This window comes from Caenorhabditis remanei, chromosome II (assembly GCF_010183535.1).
Source record: "Caenorhabditis remanei strain PX506 chromosome II, whole genome shotgun sequence".
NCBI classification, from domain to species: Eukaryota; Metazoa; Nematoda; class Chromadorea; order Rhabditida; family Rhabditidae; genus Caenorhabditis; species Caenorhabditis remanei.
In genome coordinates, this window is record NC_071329.1 from 149932 (window position 1) to 171924 (window position 21993).

At 39.3% G+C, this 21993-nt stretch overlaps 5 protein-coding genes across 5 annotated transcripts; 2 read left to right on the forward strand and 3 right to left on the reverse strand.

The window, feature by feature from the left end:
* Nucleotides 1-237: 237 nt before the first annotated feature.
* GCK72_003639 (uncharacterized protein) lies at nucleotides 238-3046 on the reverse strand (the record flags this gene model as incomplete). Its single annotated transcript, XM_053724164.1, has 5 exons — nucleotides 238-561; nucleotides 837-1503; nucleotides 1552-2109; nucleotides 2173-2847; nucleotides 2895-3046. 5 exons carry the CDS (start codon nucleotides 3044-3046, stop codon nucleotides 238-240), a joined length of 2376 nt encoding a protein of 791 aa, XP_053588358.1.
* A 5405-nt stretch (nucleotides 3047-8451) lies between these two features.
* On the reverse strand, nucleotides 8452-9135 carry GCK72_003640 (uncharacterized protein; the record flags this gene model as incomplete). The annotated part of the gene is made up of 4 exons (XM_053724165.1): nucleotides 8452-8629; nucleotides 8694-8767; nucleotides 8811-8895; nucleotides 9092-9135. 4 exons carry the CDS (start codon nucleotides 9133-9135, stop codon nucleotides 8452-8454), a joined length of 381 nt encoding a protein of 126 aa, XP_053588359.1.
* A 3734-nt stretch (nucleotides 9136-12869) lies between these two features.
* Nucleotides 12870-14292, forward strand: GCK72_003641 (uncharacterized protein; the record flags this gene model as incomplete). Its single annotated transcript, XM_003094433.2, has 5 exons — nucleotides 12870-13026; nucleotides 13785-13937; nucleotides 13991-14053; nucleotides 14099-14171; nucleotides 14217-14292. 5 exons carry the CDS (start codon nucleotides 12870-12872, stop codon nucleotides 14290-14292), a joined length of 522 nt encoding a protein of 173 aa, XP_003094481.2.
* Nucleotides 14293-18979: 4687 nt separating this feature from the next.
* Nucleotides 18980-19516, reverse strand: GCK72_003642 (uncharacterized protein; the record flags this gene model as incomplete). The annotated part of the gene is made up of 1 exon (XM_053724166.1): nucleotides 18980-19516. One exon carries the CDS (start codon nucleotides 19514-19516, stop codon nucleotides 18980-18982), a length of 537 nt encoding a protein of 178 aa, XP_053588360.1.
* Nucleotides 19008-21699, forward strand: GCK72_003643 (uncharacterized protein; the record flags this gene model as incomplete). Its single annotated transcript, XM_053724167.1, has 7 exons — nucleotides 19008-19239; nucleotides 19296-19506; nucleotides 19966-20099; nucleotides 20142-20392; nucleotides 20442-20651; nucleotides 21165-21391; nucleotides 21549-21699. 7 exons carry the CDS (start codon nucleotides 19008-19010, stop codon nucleotides 21697-21699), a joined length of 1416 nt encoding a protein of 471 aa, XP_053588361.1.
* Nucleotides 21700-21993: the final 294 nt, after the last annotated feature.

Consider the following 21993-nt stretch of genomic DNA (forward strand, 5'->3'; position numbering starts at 1 on the left):
GAATGATATTTTAAAAAAAAAACAAAGGAATAGATATAAAATCGCGAAATGACGATTGATAAATAGGTGAAAAACTTAAAAAATTATATTTTATGAATGGGATATTAACAGAACAAAAAATTCAACTAGAAAACGAAGAGAACAATAACAAAATAACAAGAACAACAGATTTAAAAACGATGGAGATCTCGGAAAAAAGTTTTAAAAGTGCAAAAACTGTTTTTTTGAAAAATAAATCTAAACAGCTGATCTCATTTGTCTCCAAACGAAATCAAACAACGAAACATCCTGTTTGGCTCTATCGAGGCGATCCATATGTCTCTGAGTATACGGTAGAAGTGATTCAATGTATCCATATGCGCCGGGCATTGAAACCAAACGATCCGGTTCAATTATATGAATAATTTCATAGAATACACGTTGAGCAACTGGCGATGATCGACTGTTCGTATTCCATTTTACACAGAATTGAAGCAGAACTTCAATTTGGCGCATGTCTAGACGACGGATCGATGAGGATAGTTCTTCCGGGGAGTCTTCGGACATGAGAGCGTTGATTACCTGGAATTAGAGGGGTGAAATCAAAGTTTTTTTAAAATCTGAAGTTTTGATCTACTCGCTTCCCCTAGTTTGCCCGCGAAATAAAAATTGTATCGTTTTCCCTCGTTAATTGGGAAATTGAAAGATTCAGAAAAAAGAGACAGTTCTCAAGGCTATTTCGGTAGAGCGGAATTGTAAGAACTGCGTCGAGATAATAATTAGCTACTTTTTTTTGGACCGATCGCAAAAATCTATCTTATTTTGTGAATTTTTCTCTTTATATCCATTTTTTTCACCTTGAAAGCGCAAAACGGCTTTGCCAGTGTCAATGCGAAAATCAATGCATCAGAATATCTCTTCTGACTCAATAAGTTAGTCAACGTCTGATCCTGCTCAATCGCCTCTCTTCTCTTCTCGTCTTCAATCTTCTGCTTCTCCTCTGTCACATCTTTCCACACAACAATTCGTCCATCAGTTCCAGCCGTCACAAATTCCGACTCATCTCGATTCTTTGACAGCGACCAAATCTTATCTGTATGTCCCTCAATAGTGCTCTCACAATCCGCTGTTTTGATCGTCCATATCTTGATAATTCCAGCGCTATCAGCAGAAACTAATTGAGTATCGTTTCTTGCGAAAATCACACGGAAAACTGCACACGAATGACCGGATATCGTTTGAAGACACGATTTTTCAGCAATATTCCAGATTCTGATTGTCATATCTCCACTGCAAGAAGCCAACTTGTGCGAGTGCTTCGCGAATTTGACGTCTCCGACTCCTCGACGATGTCCTGACAGTGTTCCGCCGATTCCCAGCTGCATTTTGTGTGTGTCGATTTGCCAGAGTTTCACAAGTTTATCCATTCCACCGGTGGCAATTAGAGCGTCTGATTCGGAGATGTCAATGCAATTTACATCTTTTCCATGGGCAACCATCGTTGAGCTACATGTCAGTTTAGGGCTGAAAATCGAGAATTTATATTGAATACATCACATTAAAACAACTTACAGCTGCTCTACAAGATCTCTCTCCACATCAATTTTGACATCTTTCACCTTTCCCAAATCTCCTAATCCCCACAATTTAATGGTGCAGTCCGAAGAGACAGAGGCTAAAAACGGCGCTTTTGCACTATTCGAAATAGCCAACGCGGTGACTGTATTAGCATGTCCAGTAGCTGCCAGAAGTGGAATCAACGTGGCAGAATCTTCAGACGTCGTCACAAGTCTCCAGATGATAATCGAGTTGTCTTTGGAGCAAGAGGCGAGAAGAGTGGTGTCCCACGACGGGGAGACAACGGAGAGGACAGATTCAGTGTGGCCACGAATCAATTGACAATCGAGAGTTTTCGTGTTGTAGAGACGGATTTCCGACGTGTTCGACCCGACTGCCATGAATCCCTCGTTTTTGTCAAGGAGACAGCAGGAGTAGATCTCATCATGGAATCCAACTATCTGTCTAGTGATTTTTAGATTTTCAAAATCCAAAATAATCAGATTTTGTTCGGCGGAAACAGCCAAGAATCGATTCGATACAACGTCATAGGAGATGTCATCGATTTGAGCGCTAAAAGACAAAGTTTAGAAAATAAAACGGTGAAAAATTCTGAAAAATCTTTTTTTTAATCACCTGGAAATTCGCTTCTTTCTAATCAATTTCGCTGTGTCAATAATCCATTCCTTAACGACTCCTTCCTCTCCAACAGTGAACAAATTTCCATTATGTCCGATTGCTCCGCTCTCAATAGACTCGTAAAGCGGCAAGACTCGAAGTGTTTCTTGTGTTTCTGTCTCATGAATACTCATAGTTTGATCTCTGGATAGCGCGATGACTACACGGGAATCTGGTACTTGAAGTAGTGCGGTGATATGAGAATTATGAGAATTCCACGTGTTCACATGCTTTTTTGGAGCTCCTTTCATAATATTATAGAGGTGAAGTTGTCCCTCTAAATATCCAACCACAAGTTTCTCATTCTTTCCAAATACAACCGCAGAGACGACTGATGGACCTTTCAAAGTATGAGTACACTGTTGCTCAACTAAATTCCAGACTTTAACAACGTGATCCGCACTTCCAGTAGCCAAAAGATTGCCTTCTTCATTGAATTCCAGCACTAGAATCGGTGCGGTATGCATAGTTTTCCAAGTTCTAGCCAATTCTGGTTTGGTGGTGCTCGGGTCCAAAGGAATCGTGTACTCACGAATCACCTGGTTATTGTAAGCGACTAGAAGACGATTACGATTCTTGTCGACAGCGGTACAAGTGATTCGAAGCTCATCTTCAGAATCGCCGATTGTATAACTGAAAAATTGAACGTTTTAGGTAAAAACTTATCGATTTTCACAAACCTCGCACTATTATCCTCCAAATCAATGACTCTAACAACATTTGTGCACGTTGAAAACAACTTCTGTCCGTTTGCACTCCATCTAACAGTTCCACCGGTGTAGACTGCCTCGACACTTCTAGCCGCCGCGATTTCTTTGATAGGTTCTGTCATTTTACCTGAAAATTAGTATTTCTTGATACAAAAATACCGAATTATTATTTATATAACAAAAATAAATTTTTTTTGAACAAAAAATGCCGATAAAAATCTGAAATTAGGGTCAAAAAATCACATGATTCACTAAAAAATAAAAATTCACTGCCCCGTAAATCGACACAATGTTAAAACGAACGAGAACGTCTCTTCGCGGCGAGACCCGTAGGCGAAGAAACTCGATGCGCCTTTAACCGGCTCTCTTCCATTTTTATCGATGAATTTATTAGCGTTCTCCCGCAAAAAGTTATAGTATTTTTATTGATTTTTCATGGAAGTTGTAATAAAAATACGTGGAAATTTGAAAATTTTGACGATTCGGAACAGTTTCTGCTGAAAATTCGATTGAAAAGTGCGGCAATTTTCTGAAAAATTTTTCACTCGAAATTTTTGTCAATAAACAACAACAAGAAACCAGTTTTCATAGATCGCTGTTTTTGTTTTGATTCATTTTTTTTAATTTTGATAATTTACAATGGGAAATTGATTTTTACTGTATTGTTTCTTCTCATTTCTCTTTATGGTAAAACTTAAAAATTTTCTCGATTTTCTTCATTTTTTGAGAAATCCTTTTGTTTAAAACAATCAAATAATTTAAAATTTCAGTCAGCTTACACTTGGTAATGTCTGGACAGCAGTTCCAGCAACATTCACAGCAACAGCAGCCACAGCAACAACGTGCGCCAGTCAACAATTATAATAACAATACAAAAGCTCACAACAACAATAGCAAAAACAATTCGACGACATCTCATTCGGCGACAAACTCATCGGCCAACGTCACCTCTGGAATATCGTTTGAATACGCCGAACCGCCCGGTAATACAAATCGCACCACTCCGGATTCGGGTCTAGGTACCGACGATCAGAAGCAGCCAGTCACGCCGCAACAACAACAGTCACAGACGAATTCGACTCCTCGTGGTCCGCCTGGATTTGTAAGTGCAGAAAATTAGAAGGAAGACTGAAAAAAAACGATTTTATTTCACAATTTTAGATTTTCAACAAAAAAATGGAGAGAAGTCGTTTAAAATCAAGCTATTTTTGACAATTACAACAATTTCGTGCGAAATTGCATTAATTTGTCCAGTTTTCCACTGAAACATTGCAAAATCTTCGTTTTTTCTCGGTTGATGCAACCGCCAGCACCGTATAATTAGCTCCGATCATATGATCTTGAAAAAAGATAATATGTGCAATGTTTCACTGTAATTATGAAGATAATTCAGCGGGAAATCTAATCTTTTTATGTTTTAACGGTTTCGTCTTGATTTTTGTGAAAATATTGTGTAAAATTTATCAACATCTGCATTTTTCAGAACCAAAACCGAGGTCCACCACCACATCATCGGCTACATCACCAACAACAACAACATCCGAATAACTTTCATCATCAAAACCCGCAACAAACTCAATTCTATCCACAAGGAGCTCCTTCAGGTGGAATGGTTTATTATAATGTTCCTCAGCAACAACAACAACAACAAGGAGGCGGTGGAATGTATCCACAACAAGATGGATACGATCAACAGCAACCGTATGGTGGTCCAGGAGGTTATGATGGTGGTCAACAGCAACGAGGAGGTGCACCCGGTTATCGGGTAAGAAATGGAGCCTACTAGATTTTTGTGCAAAAATCGCTTTTTTCCGCAGTTTTCAGCAAAAAAGCTTATTTTTATCTGATTCATACTTGAAAATCGGGCCGGCGCGTAACTCGCTTAAAACGCAATGTTATGGGCTGAAAATTATACCAAAATGAAGATCTCGGCGAGTTCTATGTCCGTGACTTACTATGGTTCGGGTGACTATTTGTTAATGCGCCGCGGGCCGAGAAAAAGTGCTAAACGCGAAAATGGCTAAAAAATCCATTCTATCCCGGCCCGCGGCACATTAACGAATAGCCATTCGTCCCGTAGTAGGTCACAGACATAGAACTCGTCGAGATCTACATTTTGGTATATTTTTCAGTTTATAAAATTGCGTTTCAATTACGCGCCGGCCCAGTTTGCAAGTATGTTCACTATTAATTTTCACTATTTTCCAGTACCAACCAATGGAGGGACCTCCGGGTGGTTACGACGATCCGAATGGAAACGGCAGTTTTGTGATTCACGGCCCAAATGACGGGTTCGATGGACGGCCTCAATATAGTGAGTTGGCTGAAAAATTCTCTTAATAACACGATAATTCCAGATCCACAAGCAGGTCCAGCCCAAATGCAACAAGGACATCCGCCACCAATGGCACCACAACAAAACCAACAAATGATGAATCCAGGTGGCTACGATATCGATCAATTCCGTCCGCCAGGTTCAGGTGGCCAAGGATATCCACCACAACAACCGCAACAAGGACCACAAAGTCAAGGGTCAGCTCAGTTCTACGCGGGGCCAGTCATTCATCAAGGACCAGCTGGACAACAAGGTGGTTTCAATGGAGCACAGGGACAGTATCGTGGACCGCAAGGAGGTCATCAGGGACCACCAGGACCACCGCCTCAAATGGTACAAATGATGGGTCCACCACCGCCACAAGGACAACAACCACCAATGATGTACAATGTCTATCCACAGGTGTTTATTCCAATGCCACAACCAATCGTTGTACGACAACAGCCAGCTGTCACATCGAGCTCCGATACTTCTGGAAAAGATGGCGGTCGGAAGAACAAACGAAACAGTCAGAATGAGACGGAACCGGACACTCAGAGTCAGCTCGATGCGCCGCCACCACAACAGCAGCCGCAACAAGCAGGGCCACCACAACCGCAAGGATATGGAGAATATGTGCAGAATCCGTATCATAGACAGATGCAACCTGGATTCGGAAACTTCCAACAACCTCCACCGCATCAACAGCAAGTGGATCCGCAGATTCACCAGCAACAACAACAGCAAATGCATCAAATGCAGGTAAGTAGAAGAAGTTTTTTGAAAGGGCCATACTTGCAAACCTGGCCGGCCCGTAATTCTCTTAAAACTCGTTTTGGGCTGAAAAATATACCAAAATGTAGATCTCAGCGAGTTCTATGTCTTTTTCAGCCCATAAAATTGCGTTTTTAGCGAGCTACGAGCCGGCCCGTTTTCGGTTTGCAAGCATGGTTCAGACCATGATCTATCCCAATTCGACCCCGATAACAACCCCGTCAGATGTTTCAGCAAATGAATCAATACGGTATGGTACCACACGGAGCTCCGCCCCCACACGCCGCAATGATGAATCAGATGAATGCGATGAATCAACAGCAGCCACAACAACAACATCAACAACAATATCCGCCACAATTCGTTCAAATGGGTCCGGGAGCCGGTGTGCCACCACACATGCCGCCGCACCAACTTGCTCAACACATGCAGCAACAGAGGCGTCAGGGAAATGTGGAGCCACTAATGGGTGCGGCACCGTACCCAATGCCCCCGATGGGTGGTCCAGGTCAAGGAAGAGGTGCAGGAGTGTTCCAACAACCAATCGGATACTTCAATGCACCGATTCCACGAGGAGGTGGGGCGGGAAGAGGTGGCCGAGGTGGCGGACGTGGAGGAAACTCCAATTATCAGCATTCACGTCAGAACTCCAATCAAAGTTGGCATTCTTCCCAGAATCAAGGTCCACGTGGCAACAATTTCGAGACATCTCACTACCAGACAACTCCAGATCAGCAAGTAGAAGAGATTACCAACAGAATTGAGCATCTTCAACCGGTCAGCTCCAGAACTGGATCACCGAACAAGCAGATGCTCCAACTAGTCGATTCGAAAGTCGAAGCAGGGGATGGTGGAGCTCAAGACCAACCGAATTCCAACGAGAACAGTCGATCGAGTACTCCACGCCATCGGAAGAAAAAGGACTTGAGACAGAAGTTGGAGGCTAACGAGGAGGAGCAGAAACAGCCGGTCGAGGAGCCACAGAAAGAGCTGACACCGCCTCCGGTTGAGCCAGTTCCAGCTCCAGTTGTTGAGGCAGCTGTTGAAGCTGTTGAGCAGCAGGAGCCAACCACCGGATTTCATTGTTATCGATGTGCGTATTATGATATGTCCAAGGAAGAGATAGCGTCGCATAAGTGAGTTTTCAGCTATTTTTCTCCAATTTATTTTCTTTTTTTAGCATACGCAAAGAAAATGGTGATTTGTGGTGTGAACACATGAAGAAGATTGCATGTGTGCACTGCGATGCCATAGGTGAGAAAGGACATCATCCACTCGTTTGCCCGAAGAAAAAAGAAGAGGAACGAATCGAAAAGTCTCGAGAATCGTCTCAAAATCGTGTTGCTACACCTCAAACGAAGTCAAAAGATCCACAAGAGATCAATGACGATTCTGATTTAGTTGGAGATGCTGAAACGTCCGCAACGGAGCCGTCAACCACGCAACATCATCCAAAATCTCGTCAAAACTCGGAGAATCGTTCGGAACGTGGCTATCATCGTGGTGGTTATAACAGTAGCTATCGTGGACGGTCATCTGGAGGAAACGGAGCACGTGGTGGTGGAAGAGGTTATTCACGCGGAGGCAGAGGAAGTTATGAGGTTTGTTTGGATGATTTTTTGCTGGAAATCATGTATTTTTGGCTGTAATTCTCTGAAAAATCACCCTTTCAAAAGTTTTCAGAATAAAAAGCACTAAATCATTGTCGTCGTCATCGTACCCAAGTGTGGAGAAAGGCAAATCATCAACGGTATCACAAGGAGACGATGGTCGAATCTTTAATTTTTTTTCTTCTAATAATTATATATTTTTCCCCGAAATCTCCTGCCAACACCCCCTATAACGATCTCTCATTCCTTCCCCACGTTTCTTTTTTTCTATTCATTCCAACTCCATCCCATTCACAACACAAAACCGCCCGATCGATTTGAATAGCTTTAAAAAATCTGCTCCAATATCTCGTCCTGCTGCCCCCACGCCCTGAGTTTTTGTTGAAAATTGTTGTTTTTCTAGTTTTTTGCTCATTGTTGATTCTTTTTTGCCTTCTGAATCCTCAAGTACTGAATCCTGTAAGGATAACATCTCCCGACTCCCCCCGTTTCCCTGACCTCTACTTTTTGTGTTGGACCCATCATCCGTCATTTTGTTGTTTCGAATTCAATTCGTGATGGTCTTTCAGTAACTTTTCCCCCCTTGCAATTCCTGGAATCTCGTGGCCTAGTTTTATCCTGACCGAAAAAAAACTATGTTATGAGTTGCCTCCATATTAGCCCCGCCCCTTTTACTCCTCTTCAGCGTCTCCTATCTCTATTGTCTTGTCAAATTTTCCCCCAGCATAATGAGGTTGGTTCTCCGAAAAATGATCTTAAAACATTTATATATATCTTTACATACATATATATATATATGTATAGATGAAATTCAGAAAAGAGACATCATTTAACCACTCCACCCGCTCCTTCTTCGCCGTTTATTGGCTATTCCTCCAATTTCTTTGGCCCATTTATAGATTTTGCGTTCACGCATCAACGCCTTATGCGACTTCTGAAGGGAAGAGTGCGCTTCGGCGGATCCAGCCGAGAAGTGTTCGTGATATGGAAGTAGTGGAATCGGGACACTGCAATTTTTGAGATTTTGATTTCGTTTTTTCATTATTTTTTTTCTAAATCCCAAACACTAACCCATTATCATCTATAAATGCATGATGCTGCCTTGTCTTGATAGGTTGTCCTCTGAACGATCCGATGAAATGGGCCTGAAAATTCTCATTGTAATTGTTATCATTAGAGCGCACTTACCGATCTCATCCCAACATCTGCATCCGACGTCCGGAAATCTGGTATACTTGTTCTCACATCTTTTCCATGTACTCTGTCTAGTAGACTGAACGGTGATATCACTGGAAATTAGAACCTCCATTAGAAGGGAATGCATTTTCTAAACGCGCTCCGTCGCACAAAGGTTGACACGGTGCCAAGTTTGAATTTGGTTGTATCTTTGAGGCGAAGTCAATATAAACCGCGACGCGCACGCAACGCGATTCGGAAAAAAAAATAAATAAAGTATATTCATTGCGGACCTTACGCCTCGCACTGCAATATCGTTGTCAATGTTCTCCGCCATGCAGAAAAAAAGTATATTTTTGCGGATTTTCGCAAACTAATTAATAAATTTAATATTCCTTAAATCTCTTATTTCGAGCCTATGAAACATTGTGATATTTATTTTCCCTGGAATATAGACGTTTAGTTTTCATTTACAATAATCACCATAATTCTAACAACTTTGGCCGTTTTCAGTTGAAAATGTCCAACTTTGAGAATGTGTTACGGTATTCCTAATTGTCCCACCAAGAAAATGTTTAATAAATCGTACAGATCAAAATCAGTTCTCCATTTTTGTAGTTGACAACTTTTTTGTACGGACACTCCCAAATCCCATATTTTGCACTTTGGAGAGAAATGACTTTGTCGACGCATAACTTGCTAGGGAGTGTCCGTACGAAAAAGTTGTCAACTACAAAAATAAAACTCTACTTTTGATATGTATGATCCATTAAAAATTTACTTATTGAGACAATCAGTTATACCATGGCACACTCTCAAAGTTGGACATTTTCAACTGAAAACGGCCAAAGTTGTTAGAATTATAGTCATTACCGTACATGAAAACAACAAGTTCAATAAACTCGAAATAAGAGATGTAGGGAATATTAAATTTATAAATTAATTTACGAAAAACATGAAAAAGTAATCGTTTTTTTTTGGACCGACTCAATAAGTATAATTTGTTCTGGGGGAAAACAGCAGAGCAGATTTTTATTTTTTATTAAAGAAACCTAGGAGAATTTACTGTTCTTGAACCAACCTGATACAAATGCATACAAAAATAAAAAGATCCTCTGCACTGTTGTTGTGGAAGGTAGCATTTCTCAAAAACAAATTGATTTATGTATTTGTTTATCTGAAAATGTTTGGAATTACATATTTTAGACAAATTTTGCAAAAGATCTTTATAAATAGAATCATCGAAACAAAACGATTTAGGCGGGAACTTTCTTATGGGGTTACTGTAGAATTTCATGAGGAGATCCAGACATAAATTAGATCTAGTAGAAACAATTATAAATTAAAACTGGAAAATTTTCGAACTGGGGGGAATTCCTCTCGATCTACCCCTAATCGAATAACTTTCTCTCTCTTATTCCTATTTATATACCATTGAGTGACCCCTAGACGAGAGAGTACATGTGATGGAGAGTGTGAATAGAGAAAAATAGGAAAAGATTTATAAGAGACGATTTGATAAGAAAAAATGTGACAGAAAAACTAGAGATGATAGTTTTTTGATGGTCAATTCGTGCAGAATCGAAGGATGAGTGGTTTGATTTTTAGGGTTTAAGTTGAAAGGGGGCGGGGCTTAGAATGAAGGAGATGTCTGTCAGATTGGGGTCTTTTGCAAAAAAAAACTAATAGTAAAAAAGAGCGAAACCCCGGGGGACATTCTACAACCAGCTAGAGTCAGTCTGTGCTCAGATATCCATATGTCAGTTTTTCCGGGTGTTCAAGAATCTCGGATTCCAATTAACATAATGTTTACTACTGTCTGTCCAGCCTAAAAGTTATGATTGTGTTTCCACATGTTAGTAACTTGTGAATCCAAATTTCTTAAAGTTTCCCATAGCACGGTTTTTTGAGAATTACGTAGTACTTCACTTTCATAATTAGAAAACACAAATCTCACTGAATTTACATTTAAAACTTGTTGACGATCTAGATTACTATGAACCAATATACCTTAAACCCCCAGTACTAGAGATACAAAAGTTTGAAGTATAATATCTCGACTGGCTTTGAAGATACATAGTTTTTTTAATTGAAAAAGTATTCTATAAGTACTGAACTATATTTTGTCAATTGACAATTTTTTGATATCTCGATAGGAAACCGAAATATACCGTTTTGAACGGACGTCACTGGATGCACCTCTATGAATTACAGATTTTACGGTATCTCTCGATGACTGTATGTTGAGTTTCAAGTTAATTACCACTTTAAAATGGCAAGATAATTAGGCTCAAAAAGATTGACTGAATTGAACATATTAAGACATTCGGATGAACAGATATACGACCAACTTTTAGAACAATTCTCAATTCAGCAACCAACTTTTAAGACAATTCTAAAAAGACCCTACTTCAGATGTTTGATTTTTTGAAACAATTTCAATAGTTTTTTTTGTTATAATTATAAAAATCACTTTTTGAAAACAAACTAGAATGAAATAGTGATGTGTCCTCTATTATTCGGTTCTTCTTTTTTCTCTCTGTCTTCCACATGGTCAACGTGTTCAAAAGATGAAAATAAGAGAAGTGTAACAAAATGACACAAATGGAGATCACGCTTTTTCGCATTTCTCGTGTCGTTATCATTCTGAGGTGATCAACAGAAAAAATACGATTTTTGAAAGATATAAGAAGGGGAAAAAAGATGTGGGACTGGTTTATGGATAAGTTGAAGGAAAAAACCTATATTCTTGAAAAATTACTTTTAGATATTGGGAGTCAAACTTATAAAAGTAGCCGATGTTTAATGAACGGGGAAATACAGTACTACCCCGAAAGATTAAATGAAATTTTGTAGTTTTCACTTCGGTTTGATCTACCTTCACAATGTTTTGAAAAGGTTGCAGGTCGACAATTTTATTGCAGTAAGATATACAATTTGGCCTTTTTCAGTTGAAAATGATTAACTTTGAGAAATCGTCATGGTAAAACTAATTGTCCCACAAAACAACTTTTTTTTGGGATCAAACAGATCAAGAGTAGAACTCCATGTTTCTAGTTGGTAACTTTTTTGTACAGACGCTCATTAGCAAGTTACATATCGACAAAGAAATTTCTTCCATCGTCCCATTTCAGTGCAAAATAGTGCGATTTTTGAGCTGTCCACTTAAAATTACTATAACTCTGTAGGAAAAGTCCGTACAAAAAAGTTGTGAACTACAAAAATGGAGTTCGACGCTTGGTCTGTTTGATCCCACAAAAATTTATTTTGTGGGACAGTTGGTTTTACCATGACACACTCTCAAAGTTAGGCATTTTCCACTGAAAAAGGCAAAATATGATAATATTTTGGCCGGTACTGTACGTACTTCACAAGAAATATGTTCGAATGTCACAATATTAATAATTGGTACTGTACAGATCTGTCCATTTCAGTGTAAGTCAAGTTTTGAGGAACTAATTAAAGCTTCAAAGAGTAATCAGCTTTATCTCCGAACCCATGACAATATAAGGTATTGAACGAATAATAGGTGAAATTATCCACGGGACGCATTAAAAATGAATTAATTTTCCGAACCGTGTTACAAAGCCTCAAAACTATTAATATAGAGAAAAAGTGTTGTGTCGTAAACTAGCTTTTCTAGTAATTGTCTAACCCTGAGGTCACACGTGGCAAGAAGATCTGCATATATAAACCTAGAGAACGTATAGTTTTCGGTTATTCCTTATGTAAATAAATGGCTAATTTTTTACTCAACTCTCCTGCCACCTAAGAACGTAACAATAAGAAACGATAGTTTTAATTTGTAACTTGTCCAATTATCAAAATTATTGCAATTCCCTACTACTATCGTCTAAAAACTATAAATGTGACAAAGTGGTCCTCCTGCTTCGATTTCCCCTTCTACCTGTTTGTCCATCTCATAACCAATTGAGTAAAGTGGGTCAGTGAATGTGATGAAACTCCTTAAGTAAGTGTTTTGTCCCTCTTCAAAGCTGCCCCTTTTCCTTTTTTTATTCATTTGATCTCATTTTGAAGAACATCGGTTCATTTTTATTCTCAAAATTTCAGATGCCCGTTCACTTACACTCCTCATATTTGATCTCTCTGTTGATTCTTCTCCTAGTTTCGCTCAATATTCAACAAAGCCTCACAAAAATGATTCAAGGACCACCTGTACCAAAAAGACCGAATCTCTACAGATGGCTAGCACAGAACAGTTATATTTGTGAGTTTGGACAATTAATTGTCCGAATGGATGTAGGTGTTTGTGTATTGGGAAAGCTAACATTGTAATACTAGTGAAAATTGCGAAGATTGACAAGGGAAAAATTCGGAGACACGACTTTCAAACTATCTATAAATTTGGTCATTGGTACTTCCGATACCGGGGAGTCCATTTCTGCAGTCAAAACCGGCTGAATGTCTCTGCGAGCCGTGTTATGAGCTCTCAAACTTTTCATATGGTTAAGCTTTTTCACATGGTCGCAAAGATGTTCTCATTTTTCTAACGTACGAGCATAGGTAAACCGCTGGGAAACACAATAGGAACCGCGCGATGGGGTATATGTGGCCGATTTGGAATTCATTGTGAACAAGCTTAAGAATATGAAAATTATGAGAGCTCATAACTCGAGTCGAAGAGATATTTAGCATGTTTTGACTGCAGAAATGGACTCCCCGTAGTCGAAAGTACCTCTGACCAAATTTATAGATTTTTGAAAGCCGCGTCACCAAAGACTTCCCTTGTGAGAGTTTGTTAAGGTGTCACTTGGTTTTCAATGAGTTTATTGTTTCTAGGATAGGTAGAGTAATAGAGTGCTTTCTAGAGAGTTCCAGGTGAAAAACCCAAAAATCCGATATTTATTTCAAACAACTATCACCAACTTTCGAAATTACAGATGAAAGCAATTTCCATAATTATTCGGAAGACCTCACTCTGTCTACCTATCTGCCTGTCCTAAGTGCCTCTATTTCTGATTCCAGGCGACCCCACACTTCTCAACAAACGATCTCACCGGTTTTTGACACCTCGAGAATCTTCCACACTCCGATGTTCCTGTGGGGATCCGTTGGTCACCAAAAAAGCATGCGGGAGGAAAAATAGAAGAACAAATGAAAAGCCAAGTTGTTTTCGATGTATGTCCAGATGTCTGTTTTACTATCCGCAAATCCGTTGTCTATGTTTTCAGTACCCGAACCTTGTTTCCGAGAATACGCTGTAATTTTTGCTAATGGAGGGAATCGACTAACCAGTGAGTTTTAACCAATACATTTCATGGAAAAGTACAAAATTCTAGAACCTCTACCACATCGAACAAAACCGAAACCTCCAAAAACTAAGACTTTAATTGTGAAGAAAAAGGTTGCTAGGTGAGTCTCTACGTCTGGATTTTTAAAATTTGATATGCTTTCCAGAAAACGCACCCCGAGAATAGTGACGACCATACCGGTGACCGCATTTTTACGAGTCCGAAAAGCGAAGATACCATAATTTTTACTTGAAAAAATTGAATAAAAGTTTCCATTCTCGTCCCGGTTCTATATAAATTTTCATCGTTGTCTTCATGTCGCCTCAATAGCTCAGTTGGGAGAGCGTTAGACTGAAGATCTAAAGGTCACCAGTTCGATCCTGGTTTGGGGCAATCCCTTTTTTGCTACAATTGATTTTTAAAAGAATAAGACCCTATCAATTACCAAAAAAGAGAAATCAAGGTTCAAGGTGGTGAGAAAAGATAAGAACGATATTGGACACACGGCGATAACACGTTTCACGGAAAGAAAACAACACAAGATTTGATCGTTTTTTGTATGTTCTTTAGTAGGATTACTGTAAAAGATTCGATTTTCTAAAACCTTCCATCCCCGAACTCTTCCCGGCCATAGAAATTTTTTGCAATTTTTCTTGCAAACTCCCCTGAAGCGATTCCCGTTCTTATCAAATGTGGAATATCTTGAACCTTCATCGTTCATCAATCGTTTCGTATCATTTCTAATTCGACGCGACATAAAATGACCCTCGAAAACTGAAGCGGAAGCCACAGTCAAGACGGAAATAACTTTCTTCTTTGCAAGACTGTTATGTGAACAAAAAATGGAAAAAAAATTAACTTGGAACACTATGCACTAGAGTTGTACAAAAAAGGATACCAAAAACCAAATAAATGCATTCCGTACAACTATGGTAGGCCATTCGTTCTTTAGTGCCATCTGGCATTCCAGGACGGATATTATCGATTCGCGAACACTTGCCGGAGGGTGTTCAAGGCGCATCTAATGGTCTCGAAGCGAAAAACATGGTTTACAGTTCTTTTCCGAATAAATAAAATGCGCCTTTAACCGGTGGCTGAGGAACTTGGTCCTGATGCAAACCCTAACTACGGTAAGTTTAACATTTTATCCGATTTTTCATGGTAAAGCTTAATTAGTACTAATTATATTAATTTACTCAATACCTTTTCTGATTACAACCTCTCACACCTCACCAATAAACTGTAATATAAACAGAGAGGTCTCTGTCAAGCGTGTCTCGAGAGGAGACCTGTTTTTGCGACTGTATTCTTTTTTTTCTTATTTCTTCCGTTGGTATGGTGGTGTAGTGCAAGTTTTACACATATTGGTATTGATATATATATTGTGTTTTAGTTATCGCCTGGTAAAAAACTAACATGTGAAAAGGTGAAAAGGTGAACTTGTGTTGGAGTAGATGTCAAAATACAAACAAGATCAAAAGAACATATGGTTGGTTTACAGTAAAAAGATCTATGTTTTGTTACTGGAAATTGAATTCAGAAGTGTTTTATAAAAAAAATTTCCCTGGTAAAACGAACTTTTTCGGTTTCTCACCCGCTCTTGTACGCCCTCCCGGTCTACCTTTTTCATCGCCTCAATAGCTCAGTTGGGAGAGCGTTAGACTGAAGATCTAAAGGTCACCAGTTCGATCCTGGTTAGGGGCAATCCTTTTTTTTGATTTTTTATTGCATTAGGTGCGATCAAACCTTCTTATGAATGTCTGATCTATCGGGGGTTCAATTATGCAAATTATCATCTTATCTTCTCATATTCCTGTTCTCGAGTGAATTTGTGACGCGCTTCATTTTTGACCTTTCTTCGCTTTATTAGAATAGAAAATGCGATATTCTGATATACATGCATTTTCCATTTGTTCAGTTTTTTGAAGTCTAAAAATTGTGATTTTTGTCATCAATTTGCCAGATATACCAGTTTTGTCACCATACACTTCTAACATTTCCATATGTTAATCCGAAATTATTCAAAAAAAGAGAAAACTTGCCGAAAAGTTGTTGAACCTGAACTGAGCCGTCCTTCCGTTATAATCCGATCGAGGGGAAAACACCATTTTTTGACATTTGTGCCGCCTTTTTTTTTGCTGAAAAATTGGTATTGCTTCTGGCAGGTTAGTACTGAAGATTTGTGGAACTTTTACGTATGCGCATGGAACTTTTACGAATGGATCTCGAGATCCACCCGAGCAAATTCTATGTGCCTTTAACACCCCCTGGCAAGTGCCTAACCGATAATGACTCCATCTCTAGGTCCGTCCTTCATAATTTTCTATATTCTATGGACCTCAAGAGTGGTTTTGTGACGCAGATGAACATCAGAAACCAGAAAGTGTCTTCTTCGATGAAATTGTTTCACTGGTGTCTAAGGTTGCTGGCGTAGTTAGAAAATAATAAAGTGGGTTTTTTGAATAGTCATAGAATAGTGATGACTGGCTTACCCAAACAATGAGGTTTGCTGTCACTGGAGCGCAAATTTACTGTTGAAATGTTTGATCCATTTCCAGATATCAATTTTTTCTATAAACTGCTTGATATTTCCCTTGACAAAATTTCAATTTTCGGTCCATTCCATTCGCCACTCAACCCTTGTTTGCCATACATATTATTTTTATTTTCAAATTTAGTTGCAAAAATCCTCCTTCCACATGACTATTTGTCCTCCTGATGATGGCGTTGTGTGTTTAAAAGTGTGTAGAATGATCTTCTGATTATAATGATCGGTATCAGAGAATAGAAATGAATTTCCGTTTTTTTTTTGAGAAAAGGTATGACTGTGGTGTCACTCGATTTTTAAAGAAGAGATCAAAAATAGGCAAATAGGTTCAAGGTTATGAGAAGAATTTTTTTTGTGAAATTGAGATAAAGTTTCTCAGTGTAAACTATGTAGGGATCCAAAATTATTACCGTAACACCTGTAGCATCATATCTCGACCGTCTTTAAAGATATGAAAAAAAAATTTTAACTGAAGAAATATTCTATGAATATTAAGCTATATTTTGTTAGTTGACAGCTTTTTGATATTTCCTTTGGGAACTGAGATATACCCCTGCGAACAGGCACCTCAATATTCTCCATCATTCCCAGTTCACCTGCACTCAAAATAAATAAAAGTTTCTACAAATTCTGGACACCATCCCATTGATTTATACATCCCCCTATGACCGATTATTTCCGTTCGTAAATCACACTTTTCACATTTATTTCGGGTTGAATGATCCCCGGGGTGTGTACCCGTGATCTTTAGTGCATTTATTTTTTGTTCTGATCTGCGAATAGAGAATATTGACCCCCAGACAACGTATTAAGAAGCGCAGTTTAAGAACAAGAACCGGATATCACATCTTTTCACGTGAAATGAATTAATTATGACCTCGAAAACTGTTTCACGTGAATCGAATCGTCTAGATATGGTGTATTTTAAATACCGTAAAACCTGTAATAGAGGTGCACTCACTAGGGAAGGCCATGGAGTCAATTTGGAGTTATGAGACATGACCTATATAATTGGAAAACTGAGAAAACGCGGATTCCAAACAAATATTTCAATTTTTGCCCTCGAGGCCTGGCATCCGAGAAAAACAAGGTCAATGTTCTGAACGATTTCAAGTTGTTACTTTTTTTGCAAATTTTTCAATTTTCACGTCAGAAAGGTAATAATTTGGTACTTTTCAGAACTTTGACCTCGTTTTTCTTGAATACGTAGCTTCAAAGGCAAAAACTAAATATGTATTTGGAGCCAGCGTTTTCTCTGCTTTCCAATGATATATGTCACGTGCCAAAACTCCAAACTGACTCCATGACCTTCCCTAGTCAGCGGTGTAAGTTTCAAAGCGGTATATCTTGGTTCCCAAAAGATATATCGAAAAGTTGTCAACTGACAAAATATAGTTCGATATTTATAGAATATAATTTCTGTTTCAAAAAATGTTGTATCCTTAAAGCGAGTCGAGATATTATGCTTCAAACTTTTGCTAGTGAGTGCTACCTTTACGGTAGGTATAGAAGCATGACGCACATCAGAAGCTTTCCTTTGCCTGATTGTGTCTCGTCTTTCTTAATTACATAAAAAATTAAACATATTCTATTTTAGTTTTCCACGTCATTTTATCAACTTATCGTGAAGAACCCCACCCAAAACCTACCTGTAAAACACAAACCATTATTTCTTCCCCCTTCTTTATATGTTTTTTTGTAACATGAACAAACACACCAACAAACAAAAAATACATACCACCCCTAAAAAAACTACATATAATGTATAACACAACAATCATATGTTTCCTTCTCTGTCTTCTCTTCTCCAAGAGATTTAGAGAGAGAGGGGGAGAAGGAGGCTCCGCCCACATATGTATAACTTTTTTTTGAAACCATCAGCCACCCCATCAGTTCTCCGTTTTTCATTCATTCGGTATGTTGTGCAGACTGTTAGATCTTTTAAATTTTTATATACTCAGTCTACTGTAGGTCACTGTAGGTCACTGGAGATTTCCGATTGGTTATTTATGTCTGAGCCGTTATCATTGGCACATTAAAACACATTTCTCCAAACAAATCTACCATCCGGATTTCAAATCAAGATCTCTAATAGTTTTTTTTATCCCTCTCTCTCAGGTTCTCATGTGCAATATATCCGTTTTCGGACATGATGATCTGGTTCTTTTCTTAAGAGGTCGAGAGAGATATCACAGACAACGGCCACTTACACAAACATGAGCTTTTGCTCATTTTTTGATTTGTACCCCTCTCTGCATCTTTTTGGGTCGTGATTTCATGATTCTTTTTTTCTTTGGGTCGTTCCGTAAAACCACTGATAGAGGTGCCCTACAGTAGCAAGAGTTTGGTGCACAATATCTCTGCTGCCTTGAGTAACCTCTTCAAGTTTTGTTTCCAGCTCCTCCAAAAATGGGAATGTCTACGAACAAAACAGTAAACCGATGGACATCATGGCTCACCAAGAACATGTTACTACTAATGACAATGGCTGGAATCATAATGGGTGCCATAATTGGAGGAGTGCTTCGAAATCTAGAACCATCTCCAGACGTTGTCAGATATGTCGGCTTTCCGGGAGAACTCTTCATGAATATGTTGAAGGCTATGGTGTTACCCTTGATTGCTGCAAGTATCGTGTCAGGTGAGATTGTCTCAGGTCTTTGAAACATCTGTGAAGCCAAAGAAATTATTTTGAAGGACTCTCCCAACTCGACGGAAAAACCTCGGGTCGTCTTGGTTCCCGAGCAGTCATGTACTATGCGATAACCACAACGCACGCAGTTATTCTTGGAATCATTGTAGTTTCGATCATTCATCCAGGCGATCCAACTATCAAACAGAAAATGGGAATCGAGGAGGGAGCCACTGCGAATGAGTCCGCTGCTCAGAAGTTTTTGGATTTGTTTAGGTAAGTACATATCAAGAGTGCATGGAAATAAGTGAACATTTCTTAACCGTAAATCGGAACTCTATGCAACTCTGGTAGATACAGTACTGTGCAGTAAGATACACAATTTGGGCTGTTTCAATTGAAAATGCCTAACTTTGAGAGTGAGTAACGGTATCACATATTGTCGCACAAAGTAAATTATGTATAAAACATACAGAACAAACGTAAAACTTCATTTTGTAGTTGGCAACTTTTTGTACGGACTCTCCCTAGAGAGTTACATGCCGACAAAGTAATTTCTCCCTCAAATCGACCAATTTCAGTGGAAACAGAGTGATTTTTGAGCTCTCCTCATAAAATGACCATAACTCTCTACTGTAGATATCAGAGTTGAATGGAAGTGAAACTTTCTTCACCGGAAATCGGAACTCTATGCAATGCTGGTAGATAAGTCAACTTCTCATTGACTTTTTTCAGAAATGCGTTCCCGGAGAACATAATGAGAGCAACGTTTGCCCAGGTACAAACTCACTATGTCAACCACACCAGTTCTAATGGTGTACAACAGCTGGTGCCGAAAACAGGATATGTGGATGGGATGAATGTGTTGGGTAGGTTACTGTGTCCATAAAGTTTTAATTATGTTATTCCAGGAATTATCGTGTTCTGCATAGTTATGGGTCTTGTTATCTCAAAAATTGGGGATGAAGCGAAACCGCTGGCAAACTTATTCCACGCACTCGACGTTGTCATCACCAAAATGGTAATGATTATTATGTGGTTGGGACCGATTGGAATTCCTTCGTTGATTGCTCAAAAAATGTTAGAGGTGTCAGACTTATGGCAGACGGCAAGGATGTTAGGATTGTTTGTATTCACTGTCATTCTCGGATTGGCTATTCAGGTCTGGACATCTGGACTTCCGGGGAATATTCAAATTACTTCGATTTCAGGCGTTCATCACCCTCCCACTCATTTATTTCATTGGAACTCGTCACAATCCGTACAAATTCTTGAAGGGACTTGGACAAGCGATTATGACCGCTTTGGGCACATCATCAAGTGCCGCCTCTCTTCCAGTCACTTTCAGATGTTTGAACAAGTTAGGCATCGATCCGAGGGTGACTAAATTCGTGTTGCCAGTGGGCGCTATGGTTAATATGGTGAGTGTCTGGATGACTACAGTAACTCTTGCTATAGAAACTTACAGTATCGCTCAATAAGATATGAACTGCGGTAGTTTTCTGTTGAAATTGTTCAACTTTGAAAGTGCGTCGTGGTAATTCAGATAGCCACAACTAGTAGATTTTTATTGTATCCAACAGATCAAGAGTAGAGCTTCATTTCCGTAATTGACCACTTTTTCTACGGTCACTCCCTAGTAAGTTACGCATCGACAAAGTATCGGCCAATTTCAATGAAAAATAATGCGAGTTTTAAGCTGTTCTCTTAATATGACCATAGCTCTTAAGGGAGTGCTTGTACAAAAAAGTTGTCAACTACAAAAATGTAGATCTTCCTTTAATCTGTATGATTCATTAAAAACCAACTAGGTTTGACAATCAGAATTACCATGGCACACTCTCAAAGTAGAACAATTTCAACTGAAAACGATAAAAATTTACAACCTTTACGGCACTGTATAGAGGAAACACCCAACCAGTATTCGGTTTCAGGACGGAACCGCGCTCTACGAAGCGACAGCCTCAATCTTCATTGCTCAAATGAATGGTCTCGAACTATCGATTGGTCAAATCGTGACCGTATCCATAACTGCCACGTTGGCCTCAATTGGTGCCGCCTCAATTCCATCGGCTGGCTTAGTGACTATGCTAATTGTACTCACCGCTCTAGGTCTTCCAGCCAATGATATATCTCTCATTTTGGCAGTCGATTGGTTTTTGTAAGTTTTGTTTATCTTCTCAATTTGCACCCACCAGGAAATCTCGAAAACATCTTTCTTAGCACTCCCGACCACTTCCGTGTATCGGTTTTTTTTTTTTCGAAGGTCAATTATGACTATTTCCTTATAATGCATCATATCAAATCATACCTTATAGGGACCGACTTCGTACATCTGTGAACGTGATTGGCGATGCGTTGGGATGCGGATTCGTCCATTACATTTGTGCTGATCATTTGAATGCGGACGTGGCAGAGGCTGAAAAGAATCATGCGGTTGTAGAGGCTCATGTAAGGAGAGATGTTTGAACAGTGCAGAACATATTCCGGGGGAAGATAAACTCCTGGGAAAAAGGCGGAACTAATTAGTGACTGATTAGTCAATCAGCGTGCTTGGCTCCGCCTTTTCCCCGGAATTCGTTTCCTAGGTGTTTTTCTTCCCCCGGAATATATATGTAAGGGCTCGAGCGAGGAGACCCCACCGATTCCGCGGGAGAGAATCTCTGGAGAAATATGGGCGGAGTCTGTTTTGCAATTTAGTCGTACAGTTTTCCGCAATGTAAAACGCCTGAAATTACACGATTGTTCGAAATGAGAGAACTC